This window comes from Cinclus cinclus, chromosome 2, assembly GCF_963662255.1.
Source record: "Cinclus cinclus chromosome 2, bCinCin1.1, whole genome shotgun sequence".
In the NCBI taxonomy this organism is placed as follows: domain Eukaryota; kingdom Metazoa; phylum Chordata; class Aves; order Passeriformes; family Cinclidae; genus Cinclus; species Cinclus cinclus.
In genome coordinates, this window is record NC_085047.1 from 64,501,555 (window position 1) to 64,515,569 (window position 14,015).

Here is a 14,015-nt window from a genome sequence, read left to right on the forward strand (position 1 = left end):
AGCCCTCAGGATTTATTTTATCCTTTGCTATATACTTCAGTCTTACACATACAGATATGAACTTAATGGACCATGGTATGCTTAGAAAAATAAATGGAAATTCAGAATGAAGCAAAGAAACAAATCAAACAACAATAACAAAAAGAAAGAGAAATTAACAGGAATAAAGTCCCTTAGGCTTCTGCCCAAGAACTAACACAACACAGTCAGGAATTCAGAACATTTATTGCAAAAGCTGAATAACTAAATAACGTTGAACTGGCAAAGCAGTAACAAGGATAACTGGTTAGATATTTATTCTGTCAAAGTCATCAAACACCCCTCACAAACTGACATAAGTACTGCAATAAGCAATGCATCCCTAACCCATTTTTAAGCCTTTTATATTGTGGAGGAAAAAATAAATGTGAACTGCTATATACAAAATAATAAAAAAATAAACAAAAATGTTCTGATTTTTGGCAAAAAATAAAATAACCCTCAGATTAGCTAAATTTGTTACTTTAAAACTGATGTTTCACTGTGGAATAAGTAACTTTCTTTTTTCTGTAAGGACTTTTTTTTTTCCCTTTTTTTTTTTTTTTTTTTGCATGCTATTTATTTGTGTAAATCATCTTTCATGCCTTAACAAAAACCTTCTAAAAATGTTTTGGATCTGGATTTGCTTTGCGTGTGACTTAGATCTTGCTAACGTTAGGAGTCACTCTGCTGATTTGACTGAGGTGACATGATACTGGTACCTGCCAGGCATTGACCAACTATGATAACAAACAGTTAAACAGCAATAATTAGAGATTTAACCCTTTAGTTCCCCCAACTAGCCTACCAGGAGAATGCTCTGTTACATCATGAAGGCACAACACATTAAATATTCTGTGGTTATGGTCTAAAAACACTCGTGTTACTACAACGTTAACGCAGATGAAGATCAACACAAATGCTGCTGTTTCAGCAACATGAACTGTCTTAGGTATAGACACACACCTGCCCAATTGGAAAAACCTTATTATTGTATTTTGCTCCTGTAGAATTTCCTCCACATATTTCAGTTGGGATCAGCATCAGCTACCACTCAATAAATCACAGACTACAGCTAATTTGATCAAAGATCCCAAACAAATAGCTTTCTCCTTCACCCACCACCACACACTTAAATATTATTTTGTTTTGCAATTTCCCTGTTTTATGAAACATAATGGAAAGTAAACAAAAAATTGCTAAGTTTTTAAGCCCTTACACAAGTCTTTCCATTTCTTAATATTAAATAAAATTAGGAAAAAAAAAAAAGAAATTCTAACTGAATGCTGGTATCATTTGCTACTACATAGAAAAAAGGTTTCTTCTTTTTCTATAAGCAACCTTTCTTTCTACCCCATCACTCCTTTTATTTTTCATACAAGTGGCTTGAATTTCTTGGAACACTGTGTGTCAGACAGACTACTAACACAGAAACACCATCACTGAAAATAAAAACAAAACAGCAAGAAAACAAATGAAAGAAATTAAAAAGCAACTGTGAAACACAGAAATATGCTACAGTGTCTTTTTAAGTGAACATTATAAGTACACAAAAATTGTGAGTAATAATTGTTGCTATTTACAAGTATTTGAACGCTGATTGACTTACAAGTGTCCACTAACATTGTTAATAGCACAATAGGTTTAATGTTTACAGCTTCAATTGTTTGCAATATGATCTCAAGTATAACGGTCCCAGCATAGATCAATGACAACAAAAGCACAATTTTCTAACTGGATATGCTTTTCAATCTTTGCAATCCACTGAGTTTTCGCACTCTCTCAACTCTCCAAATGCATCTTCTGTTGTTCATAGCAGCAGTCCAGGGTCAAAAAAAAAAAAAAAAAAGAAACAAAATAGGATATTTTCAAACTGGAGAGATCTCTGCAGATTTTAATCATGTCTATTTAACAAAACCACATAACTAGTAGAAGCATTCTTTCATGTTGCAGGACATCATACCTTCTGTGGTGCTAACATAAAGATATGCATATCTCTGCTAGGTGAAGCATAGTTCTACAGGTCTACCCAGTACATAAAGCTCTGACACACACATAGTATTAGCAAGTCTAAGTAAGCTAAAGTCATTGGTCCAAAGTAACTATTTCTTATAGCTGGTGCTCCTTTGGACTCTCCACAGATCCCGGGGCCTGTTTATAAGACTTCAAGTTGGCCAGAGGAATGTCAGTCATGTGGTTGCCAGTGTTGAAATGGCCCTCACTGGAACCATACTGCTTTCGATCACTGAACTGGTTTCTGTTGCTATCTTCTTTCCAGGTCCTGGTCAACGTGTGTCCATTAACTAGTTTGTCCTTCTTAACCCATTCTTTCTGAGGTGCAAAGGTGGAGAGAGGAGACTTTGGCTGTTGGTATGGGCCCAGGCTAGGAGGCATCCAACAGTTGTCTGAGTGACCCAAAACCAGGCATTCTTGAGTACACATCTCTGTAGCTTCAGCTAATCCTCGTGGACCAAGAGGCCCATCTGTAGAAGAAAAGCAGAGAAAGAAAAAAGGGGGAGAAAGGGGAAAAGAGAAAGACATAGTATTAGATTGTGATTAAACTTATTAACTTTAACATTAAACTTATACATAGATCTCAGGAGAAAATTAACAACAGTCCTGCAACCAAATATTGTGCTGGTAAATTCTACATATATTTTCATTCTGTTACAGAGTAGTTGCTTTGTAGGTCATATACTCCCTGTATATGCTACCTGCCTAATTTCCAGATGTGGAAAACAGTTCAATTATCCCTATACTATGGGTCTCAAATCATACTATGAATAAACTTAACTCTTGTTTTTATTATAAGTCATACCAAGAAAATAGATCTAGGTAAGTGAAAATGTTCAAGGAAGTAAACCTACCCTTGCAGATTCTGAGAACTAATGCATATAAGGGCCTTATTTAGATGGATTCTGCTCTTCTTTCAACTCTACTGCTGAAGAGCCTTGGTGAATTAACAGGCTAGTGCAAACTTAGAAACATCTGTACTATCCAAAAACAGGATTGCCCAAAGGAATGCTCTGCACACAGGATTATTCTAATGCCTACTGTTTTACAAACACAGCTTGATGCATAGTTCTAGGTATCTACCCAGTGGATGCACACTCCAATGTATACTCTCAAGAACTAAGAGATAAGTTAATTTTTTTTTTATTTAATATGAAACCAGGAGACAGTTCAAAACATTGCATCAGGAAATAGAATAAAATTTGTAACTCTTCTGACCATTAAACACATCTCAGATGCTATACAACCATAGAAGTCAAAGGGGAAAAAAAAAGGCTTATGTACATCTGGCACTTTAAAAAGAACTGTTCTCATAATTCCATGTAAGCTAGAAATATAAGACCATGGGAGACAGAAATGAAGAGTGCTGAAGTATTATGCATATTAAATATCTACATAATTTTTCACACACTATTGAGAGCACAGCTGGCCAGCTGCAGGCCTTTCACAATCAAGCAGACAGGTCACCCATGCCTTCAGCAACACTAAATTCCTTTCAATCTTACTGCATTTTTAAACTACTTAATTTGCTCATCTTCTCAGACTGGATGTATAAGGAAGGGCAAGCCAAGAAAAAGGCAGAGGAATCACTTAATGTATTTTCCTTAGATATTTCTCAATATCTTGGGTATGCTTTGCCAGGAGTCATTGCTCTGTTGTAATTTTGAGCAAGAATTTTTATGTCGTTTCCTGACTTCAGAGTAAATCAACAGACTAGGACTGAAAACATTTGAAGAGTTAAGGAGACATATTTCCTTGATTAACCAGCCCAATGACAGGAAGGAAATTATAGATTGATTTTTGAGAAAGAACATTAGCAAGTAGGCATGAATAGCAAAGTTACTAATCAGAAGAAACATGTCAGCAGTGTCTCAGAAAAAAAGTGTATCTTAATAATAACCTAATTGTGACTCAAAATGATAAATGAAGACGTTCAAAGAATGATTACTGTTTTAAAATGCTAAAAAAATATTTTGTTCTTTTGTACTCTGCGCATATACAATAAATTACACTTACTAACATATTTTCCTGAACACTGAAATTAACTCAATTAATTTTATGGAAATGCCTATTCATTTCCTACTGCTTTTAAATACTGATGTAAAAAATACCATCAGGCGTATTTCTATATGTTCCATTAGTAATTAGCTAATCTTATCTCTGAGCAACACCTCTTTTTTGAATATCTAGAGAATATACAGTACTCTGTTGATGTGACAGAATATAATAAGCTATATTAAAATATAATAAGCTATAATAAAAGTTGCTGATGAATTCCCCATATAAGAAAGTGTTCTATTGCTGAAAACTAGAACATGAAAAATTGATGGAATTAATTCTACTTTACACTTAAATCAATACAAGGTGAAATAATTAAATCAAAACCATTAGGAAAAAGCAAAAAAACAATTGTGAAGTAGGATCTTAGCAGAGATTTCAATGAGTACCATGTAGCACAATTCTAAAATGAGACCTGAAAGAGAGGTTTGTTTTATTTTTTTCTATAAAAGTCTTCTTTGAATCCTCTATTATGAAGTTCTAACCAAACTGAGGCAGGTATTTAGAGAGAAATAAACCCAAATCAAAACAACTATACATATAGAACAGACTCACAATACATTGCTCACTTTTCCAAAAGTTAATCTTCAGGTTAAAAGCTGACTTTTTTTTTTTTTTTTGGCTGTCAACAAAAGTTTAGTTTTAATTACTTTCTTCCCATTTGAGAAGAAAAAAATGTGAGAACTGGCAGAACAATTTTCAACCTGCCTACTCTCCCAGAAAACTACTATTTTACTGATCTAGAAACAAAGGTTTTGCAGAAAGAAAAAATAGAAAGAAAAAATTTTGCCACAAAACAACACTTTTCAAGAAGGATGATGCATACACTCTGTGCTTCCAATTTACAATGGAATACAAGGGTAACAGGAGAGCCTTCAGTACAATAGTTTTGAAGGGGATATGTTACTTTTTCTGATAAGTTAAATAAATTTCAAGAAATAAGACTATCATTTCAATTTAAAATTTAAATGAGCTATAAGCTGCTTTTACTTAAGAATAAATAAGTATGTGGCCCTATAAGCTACATGTCAAACTGAAAGACTTACTTCATGTGTTTTGTTATTTTTAGCAACAATGCTAGGCAGTTAATGGTGTTCAACTCAGAATGAATTTTAAGCATTGTTTGCTTTAGCTGTCTCTAAGGTGATAGACTTTCTGGAGAGCACTGGAATATTCAGATATCTGTTGCTACTGTGAGCAGCAGACAGGAATGGGGCAACAATGCTTAGATGATTGCCTGTGCAAGAATTGCTCCTTGGGATTTTTCCAGTTTAACAAAATAACACTGTCTAACTTAGACCTGGAAAATTAATTGTTGTGTGCAAGTCTTCCCCCAGTCAGCCTTCTCTATGCAGAGGTCTCAATCAAAGGCAAGACAATGAAGTCCTTATAGCAGCCAATTACAGTTTTGATATGGGTGTTGGTCACACCAAATGACAGCTGTAGCCAGAGTGAGACACTCTCCTTTAAGGAGAGGACTGGGAATCTCAGGAAACACCTGAAAGACACTGCTTTTAGCTGTATAGTTGTTCGAATAGCTGTGGGGTATGTTACAGTCTGCACACACCTCTAAATATTCCTGTATGTAAGAATGTCCAGAGCTGAGAAGAGGTTCAGACTCCTTCTCAAATGTGTGCACATATTTTCCAGTACTCTGTTGCATGCTTTCCAATCTCTAAAATACAGGGAATATTTATTTGCCTTACTAAAATATTGTGAGGTTTAAGTTTACAAAATGCCTCGCAAGATTTCGTCTAATATACAACTAAGAATTATTATTTTAATCACTTTTAGTTTGAGTCATAACAAGAGAAAAAGAAATAGACAAAATGATTTTTTAGAAATGCAGACTGTTAGAATAATGTATTTTTACTCTTGAGCTACTAAGGGAATAATCAGGCTTTCTTACTGAGGGAAAAGGCAGCTTAATTCATAATGTGTATGGTGCCTACCATAGCTGTCTCCAGTTAAGACCTTTAGATAAAATCATAATTGTTTGGTAAATGTTGTTGCTAATAATGGTGATGATCATGATTTAGGGGATTCTACAAATTTCCTATTGACAGATAGAAGAAAAAGATGAAAAGGAACAACAACAACAAAAAAATCTCACCAACCAAAAAAATAAAAACAAAAAAACAAAATACTAACAAAAAATCCAAACAGTGTTTTGACAATTAAGTTTTTTGAGTTTCTGTTCTATTATGTTCTCAATCATAAAATTTATTCTTTTCTAAGACTCTTTATTATTCAGGTTGCCATTTAGAAGCATAAAGTGTAATGATCATGAGCAATATTATAGGAGAGAGATCTTCTGGGGATAGTGTGACTGAAGAGCTGGCTGCTGTGTATTGAGAAAGCCATAATGTTGCCTTAATGGTAATTATCTTTTTCCTCCACCACTGCTGAACAATAGTTTCCACCCAATTTTCTAAAGTTGTTTCATTACCACATACAATGACACCACTTAAAAACCTGTTCTTGCTGCTTTAATTTTATAATTGCATTAATTTGTTTCCTTTCTCTTTCCAAAAATGTCACTGCAATTTCTGTATCAAGCTTTTCCACACTGAAGTACTTTATTGATATGTTGGGGATTTTTTTTTAAAGTATTTGTTCTCTGAACAATCCATAATCCGTGTGGCTGGTTATCAGTCTTGGCTGCTTGAATATATAATGACACAAGTGCTGATAAAACTGTACAAGCCATCTGTCTCTGGAGTTAAATGTTTTGAAAACAAACACAAAAGTGCATAACAAACACTCCCTTAAATTGTCTTTGTAAATATTTATATCAGATCTTACCCAAAAATGTTTTTTTGTTGTTATTTTAATCTGTTAATAGTTGTCAAGCAGATGCATGACTTGCCTACTCAAAAGCAGACAGGTGTAAGAAGGAAAATAATGTATGCCACTCAAGAGCTGGTCATACCCTAATGCTGGAAATTCTGTGTGGTCTTTTATCTCTTTTTATTATACCCAGAAGCTAAACAGCTATTTCATTGATTAATTTACTGCTGCAATTAGCAACTAGCTTCTGGTGTGATGACCAGCTGCTTTTCACCTGCTTCTTTAAAACTCTCTTGCTTACAGCCAGAAAATTCATTCTTCAGCTCTGAAAGAGTTGAGGCCACAAGATAATTTCCACTCAGTGAGAGTGAGACTTTTGGTCTCAAGTGACATGAATAGGTACTCTTTGCCTGAGGGTGCTAACATTAAGTACAGTGGATTTGAACAAGGCCACAGTTGTGTTTCAGACAATCATATTTATTTAACTTTTCATATTGTATCTTAAAAGATCCTAAAAATACCCAACAGCAACATTTTCAACTCGACTTGTCCTCAAATGCAGAAAGCTTTTTTTTTTTTTGAGCTTTGATGGGCTTCTTTACCCAATGACCTTTTCAAAGACCTCATGATTTTTCAGCCTTACCCACATACATGGGAACTGAAATGACATTATTCCATTACATATAGGCTTTACAACTAGTCACATAATAAATATAAAAACTGGAAAAAAGTTTATAATGAAGAAGATTGTTTTGACTTTTTTTTTTCTGCTCTTAATTATCAGACAAATGGGGAATAGTGTTCTTTATTTCTAGCCTGTTATGAAAATAATCCAAGACTACAAAGCCACATAAAAGCTGTGTTGGATGTGGTTCCTTGGTATTATTAATTAACAGGAACATTCAATGTCTCTTTAAAATATATATTTTTAGTGACTTACTCCACAGTCATTCTACCTGGCACAGCCAATTCACATTCCATCCTGCAATTACCTTGTTAAGAGGTCCCTGGACTCCTCATATCACTGCTGCCAGTTTTGGTGGACTTATCCTTTCCACCTTCTACCTTGCTGCTTCTCTTTTGCTTTCCTGGTATTCTGTCCTCTGTACTTAGGTAGAGATCAAGAAACCCCTGCTACTCTCAGTCCCCTGTCTTGGCCCAAACTTCTTTTTTGTCAAGGCTGAAATAAATAATACTGTAATGTTAGCTTATATCTGCATTACTTAGCAGACATAAGCTACTAGAATCCTTAATATGCACAGCAACAGGAGGGTCAGGAAACAGGGGAAGTAAAGGTGTGTGGGAGGGACTGCCCAGAATACAGAAAAGCAGGAACAAAAGTATTTTCTGAAAAGGTGGGAAAACCTCACACTATTCTGTGAAGTATTTAAGTGATCTAGATGGGTTCCATAACATGTAAATTACTGTACAAAAACTCTGCATGATTTTGATTCCATGGGCAGCTAAATTTTGAAAGCTACAATATTAAAATACTTGAAATTTTGTTTCTACCTAGTTGTCTGATGTCTGAAGTTTCTTCATATCTATATCTTTTCAGAGCTAAGAAAGTAAACAAAGTAGAAGTTGAGAAAGTACTCTGCATTTCTTGTCTCAAGTTTCTTTCCCCTACAGCTGCTCCACTATAAAAGCTACAATGAAAGGGAATGTTACTCATTTTGCTATATTTTCATTTTTTTTCTGGTATATCTCCTAGAAATTCAATACCATTACAACTTACAAGGTACTCCTCCATTAGTAATGGCTCTCCTGTAAGGATGCTATTTTTATCCGACCTTACTTTCTGTTCCTATTTCCAACTACTTTTTCTGCATTGACATACATGTATATGAACCTGTCTGCATTTCCATGTGCGCACGGTCAGGAAGCCAATTTATAATTCCTGTGTCTGGCAAGATTGTAAAATACTAGGGATTAAGTTTACTTAGTGTTGCCTGGTCTTTAAGAACAAATAGAAAAGTTAACCAGCATGAAGCCTGTGACCATTCTGCAGGCAAATTGCAACAATCTGAAATCACAAGGTCATGGACCTTGCAACAGGGATGTGGAAAGATGCCACAGGAGATGTTACAAAGCACCATCACCTGGAATGGTGCTGAGCTACAACTAAGCAGCTCAAACCTGAATAATTCCTTGCCCTTCACTGGTCATACATATCCATCTCCATTACTTATCCTGGATTGCATATTGCCTATGTTTGTATCCCTATGCCACTACTTATTTTTATTTTTTCACTTAACTGGGTTAAACTTTACAATTTATAACTCAAAAAAAGAAAAAAAAAATAGTAGATTCACTGGATAATATAGTGGTTCTTCTTGGTCTTAAAAATCGACATATCAGCAACCGTTAACATAAACCTGCATTTCGTATAAACTTTCACTTACAAATGTAGCTAATTCCAGCACACGCTTTAGAAATACAGAAGATGCATAATAATACCTTGGATTTTTATTCTGACTTAATACATTCTGTTATTAAAACAAACAAACAAGTAAATAAACAAACAAACAGACACAAATGACTGCAATTTTTATTCTTAGCTCAAGTGTCACATGGTGGATGCAGACAGTCACCTTGCAGGAAGAGCAGGAGAAAAAAAATGCAAATGAGATTTGGCAAAAAAACCCCATTTGTTAACAAATAAATAAAGATTAAAAGCTTTACACATCTCTCATACAGATTTCATTCTTTGGGCACAGATGAAAAGTCAACATTTGTAAATGGAGATAGTCCAAATTCAACAATACATGGGGAGCCAGAACAGCAGATTCTCTCCCTGAGAGGATATTGTTGTTTAGACAGACTTTATGGCACACAAAGAGCAGACAGCATATCTTTATAAATTTGCAACCATCTTCAGTATGGCATGGAACTCATCCATCTTTTTGTCCGCTAATGCTACTCCTCTGAAGAATGCTATCTCACGTAATTTTATTTCCTCAAAAATTGGTAGTTTTTTCCTGCCATACATTTAATTTTAGCAGGACAATCTAATGCATAAAAACTCCTCAGAGGATTCAAATGAACTTTTTAGATTTGATTGTATCACTTAATGAGACCAGTGTTCAAATATTGGGAACAATATTATTTTCGGCATTAATCTCTTTCACTGTGTAGCCCTTCATTTTGCTGCCTAAAAAAAGTATTTGTTCTCAAAAGGTGATTATGGATGGAGATAATAAAATCTTCATAAAGCATTCCATGGTCACAGTCATTTACTATCTTTTTCCTCTCACACCTAAATATTTATGATACTTGATCAAAATATTTTTTTGAGTTGATTCACAGGCAACATGCTGAGACAGCACCGCTTTTGACATGGTCACATTTTCTGATCTATTAATATGCCTCAAACATGAACCTACTGTCAGTCTAAAACAACTTAAGTCTCTATTTCCAAAACTCAGTCAACTGTTTAACATAAAATCAAATTTTGATTAGTAATTTCTACAAATTCTCTTTAAGAAGAGGTAGTATTCAATGTGAAAAAAGGTAGACAAAATGAGAACTGGCAATGTTGTAAAACCGAGATGAACAATGTTTATTTCTACTCTGCGCAGTTGCAAAATTTTTGTGCTGTTTTTATATGACTGACCATTAACTAATTTACAACAGAAAAACTCAAAACTACTCAGGTTGGATTACATTTTAATTTTTATGATTGTTTAAAAAGCCTAAAATAATTGGTTTTCTTGATAATTTTCTAGTTTACAGCAAAAACCTGATATTCTGACTTGTGATAAATACATATCCTGGCTCCCTGGAGCACAGGCTTGGAATATATTGAAGTAAGAATATTGACTATATTAAGCAATAATGGAATAAAGGCAAAATTCAAGATCATAATCAGCTACATATATATATATGATGAACTGTGTTGTTAAATTGTATATATTATTCGTTATATTGTTATATATGTTTTTCTTTATTTTTACTTTTATACACATTTCTGTCTGTTGATAAAAAAGGAACATGTGTATTGCAACTGAGACTTATTTCCTAAGTATTACATTCCTAGCATTAGATTAACCTCTGTAAAGCAGATACTGTCCAATTAAACACTTATTTTCCCCATGAATTTGAGGGAAGGGAAGGGAAGGGAAGGGAAGGGAAGGGAAGGGAAGGGAAGGGAAGGGAAGGGAAGGGAAGGGAAGGGAAGGGAAGGGAAGGGAAGGGAAGGGAAGGGAAGGGAAGGGAAGGGAAGGGAAGGGAAGGGAAGGGAAGGGAAGGGAAGGGAAGGGAAGGGAAGGGAAGGGAAGGGAAGGGAAGGGAAGGGAAGGGAAGGGAAGGGAAGGGAAGGGAAGGGAAGGGAAGGGAAGGGAAGGGAAGGGAAGGGGAAAAAAAGATAATAACATCCTTCAAGGAACTCAAGAAGGAAAAACAGACAATATCAAAAAGCTACAACAGTTATACTCAGGAAAGCAGCTCATCTAAGGACAGTATGAAAATGCACAAATATGCTATGGTGTTAAAAAAAAAAGTTCAGTAGGAAAGATAAATAAGACTACTAATGCATAAAAGTATAAATTCATTCTGTAATTAGGTTTATTACCACTGTCTCAACAAACATTAAATTTAGGTTGAAATACATCTTTTTAATGAACCTCTATTTCTAAAGTATGCTTCTTGCCATTTGCTTGTTTTCCTATTTTCCTTCAGTACAAATCAGATCAAAATCAGATTTAGGTTAAACCGAATTTGTTGCAAATTTGTGGCAGATGCCTTATGCATACATGTTATTATGTAAATAAGTAGTTAAACTGATTTGAAAATACTTTTGAAGTACATTTCTCTTAGCGGAATTTGGACCTAAATCTAGGTACTTGTTCTCCTAACTTAAGCTGCATGACTCTGAATAATTGAAAAATGTGACAGGAAAAAGTGCTTAAATTAGGTGCCTAGTAAGCTTGATTATGCTGTTGATTTTTCCCTCTACACAAAAATATATCCTTAATAAATATCACAGGACACAGATGTCAAAGATGTCATTAAACTAATCCAGAGACAAAAGAACCATTTCCTAATTCTGCTTGTATAATAGCATCTCATTTAGCTAATTTTGTAAAATTCAGATCAGTGCCAGTTGAGTTGTCAGAACTGCAGGCATATTACACAGACAATACTAGATACGGTTTTCTTTCTTTATATCTGAGCTACACCCTTGCTACAGTTCCTTCTTTTTCTTTTAAAACTATATTCATTTACATCATTTTTCAGATGAGATTCATTTTTCAGATGAGATATCCATAAGTGTCTTAATCACCTTATATAGTTTACATTAAAACTCCTATTAAAAAAATGTTCCTGAGTCAAAACACTTACATTTTATTAAATCATGCTTGAAAATTAATCTGTACTGCATTTAGTCATTACATTCAATGTACTGAAAATTAATATGGAAACAACATCTGTATGCACCAAATAGTTTTGGTTAGTCACACAATCCTATTCTGATACTTAGAAAGAGTTATACTTCCAGGCTTCCAAATCTCACTTGGAGGACAGCAGGAAAAATTATCTTTGTGGTTCTGAAGAGGAAATCAAATCATATTTCACATGAATAATGAATCCATATTTTATGGAGGAAACAAATTTTTTATAACCTTCCTTTGTCCTCTTTTAAGTTGCATTCAAATCTAAGTACAAAGCAAAAAGATTGTCTGAAATTACTGCACAAAATGCATATAGAGTGCATTTAAAGAAATTTCCTGGATGTCATCTCCAGGTGCCTGGACTTTTTTTAAGCAAGAGAGTATTATCAGTTACTTTTGATTTTTAAACAGTTTAAAATAGATTAAGCAAGATGCTTGAAGAAGAATTACTATGTTATTATGAGTACAAATCATGAACATTTATACACACAACAAGTTTTTTACATCCTCCTTTATGTCTGTACACAGTCTGGTTTCTCAAGTAGTAAAAAAAAATCATGGGAAATTTGGTTCATATGTGAAGCAAATTTTGGGAATTTGCCAAAAATCTGCTGGTTTGGTTTCTTCAAACCATTGTGGTTTTTATAATATCCAAAGACAAAATGAAAGACTTGTTTACCTCCACAGAATTAATTTCCTTGTTATAATATATGGCTAGAAACAGGTATTTCTTGTGCAGTCATATAAGAATTCGACAATTTCTGTAACATGAGAGTTGTGAATACTTGGCAAAACACTGCATCTATTTTCTTGGTTCCAGTTTTAGATTTAAAGGTAACCTGGTTTTATTTTCCACAGGACAATGATAAATTAAGAAAAAAAATACTAAAAACATAACATCCATGATATAATCTTGGACTCATATTTCATGATGTATTATATAGGCTTGTAAGTTTCAAACTTCTGAAAATAATGGGCAGAATGTACATTTGTGTTTCCTGAACTTGTAGAAATGAAAACTTATGAAACAGATTAAAAGCCTGAGAGAAATATTTTCTCTCTTGTATTATAAAAAAAAAACACAAACAAAAAAGATGATATAACAAAATAGGAAAAGCAGTTACTAGATTTTGCTCACTTAACATTTCCATTCACCTCCCTGACAGAAACGTCAGTGTAGATGTTAATTAATGTTTATAGAATGTCTCATCAAAACACCTAAGAATTACTGTTCTCTTAATGACTTTGTCCTGTGCTTGGGTTTAATGACTGATCTCAGACCAAGAATGCTGAAAAGGGTCACTAACATTTGGTCAGGACACACTGTCTTCCCCTGAAAACACCTGCCAGTAATGCACGCCTCTGTGCCAACAATTTACCTTTAGAAGAGAAACTATTATAAAACTGTCGTCATGAGTGAATTAACAGTTAATTTTATGATGATTATTACTCTTATATCAAGTGAGTAATGGCAATTTCAGAGGCAGCAAGTTATTTAAAAGCAATGCCAACTGCTTAAAATTGTGATGACTTGAGATACCAGAATACTTTACTGATAGACAAAAATATGTATTTCAGGTCAATTTATTTCTTGGGACACCAGAGACAGGCAGATATTTTTCCAAGCATTCATTGGTCATATACCTCCTCCCATTTGAAATAGGTTGTTTTTCTACTGTCTTGTAAAACTTGGTCTTTTGTCACTGCAGAACACAAAATTAATTTTACAGGTAAGCCTGATTT

The 14,015-nt window shown here is 34.2% G+C and overlaps 1 protein-coding gene across 6 annotated transcripts in view; it reads right to left on the reverse strand.

Moving 5' to 3' along the window:
- Positions 1 to 1,368: 1,368 nt before the first annotated feature.
- The window catches only part of PCDH9 (protocadherin 9), a 666,436-nt gene continuing 653,789 nt past the window's right edge, over positions 1,369 to 14,015 (reverse strand). For all 6 annotated transcript variants that reach the window (XM_062487768.1, XM_062487767.1, XM_062487766.1 and 3 more), the window contains one exon: positions 1,369 to 2,501. In XM_062487768.1, coding sequence (XP_062343752.1) covers positions 2,128 to 2,501 — 374 coding nt within the window. In that variant the 3' untranslated portion in view covers positions 1,369 to 2,127. The remainder of the gene's footprint in view (positions 2,502 to 14,015) is intronic.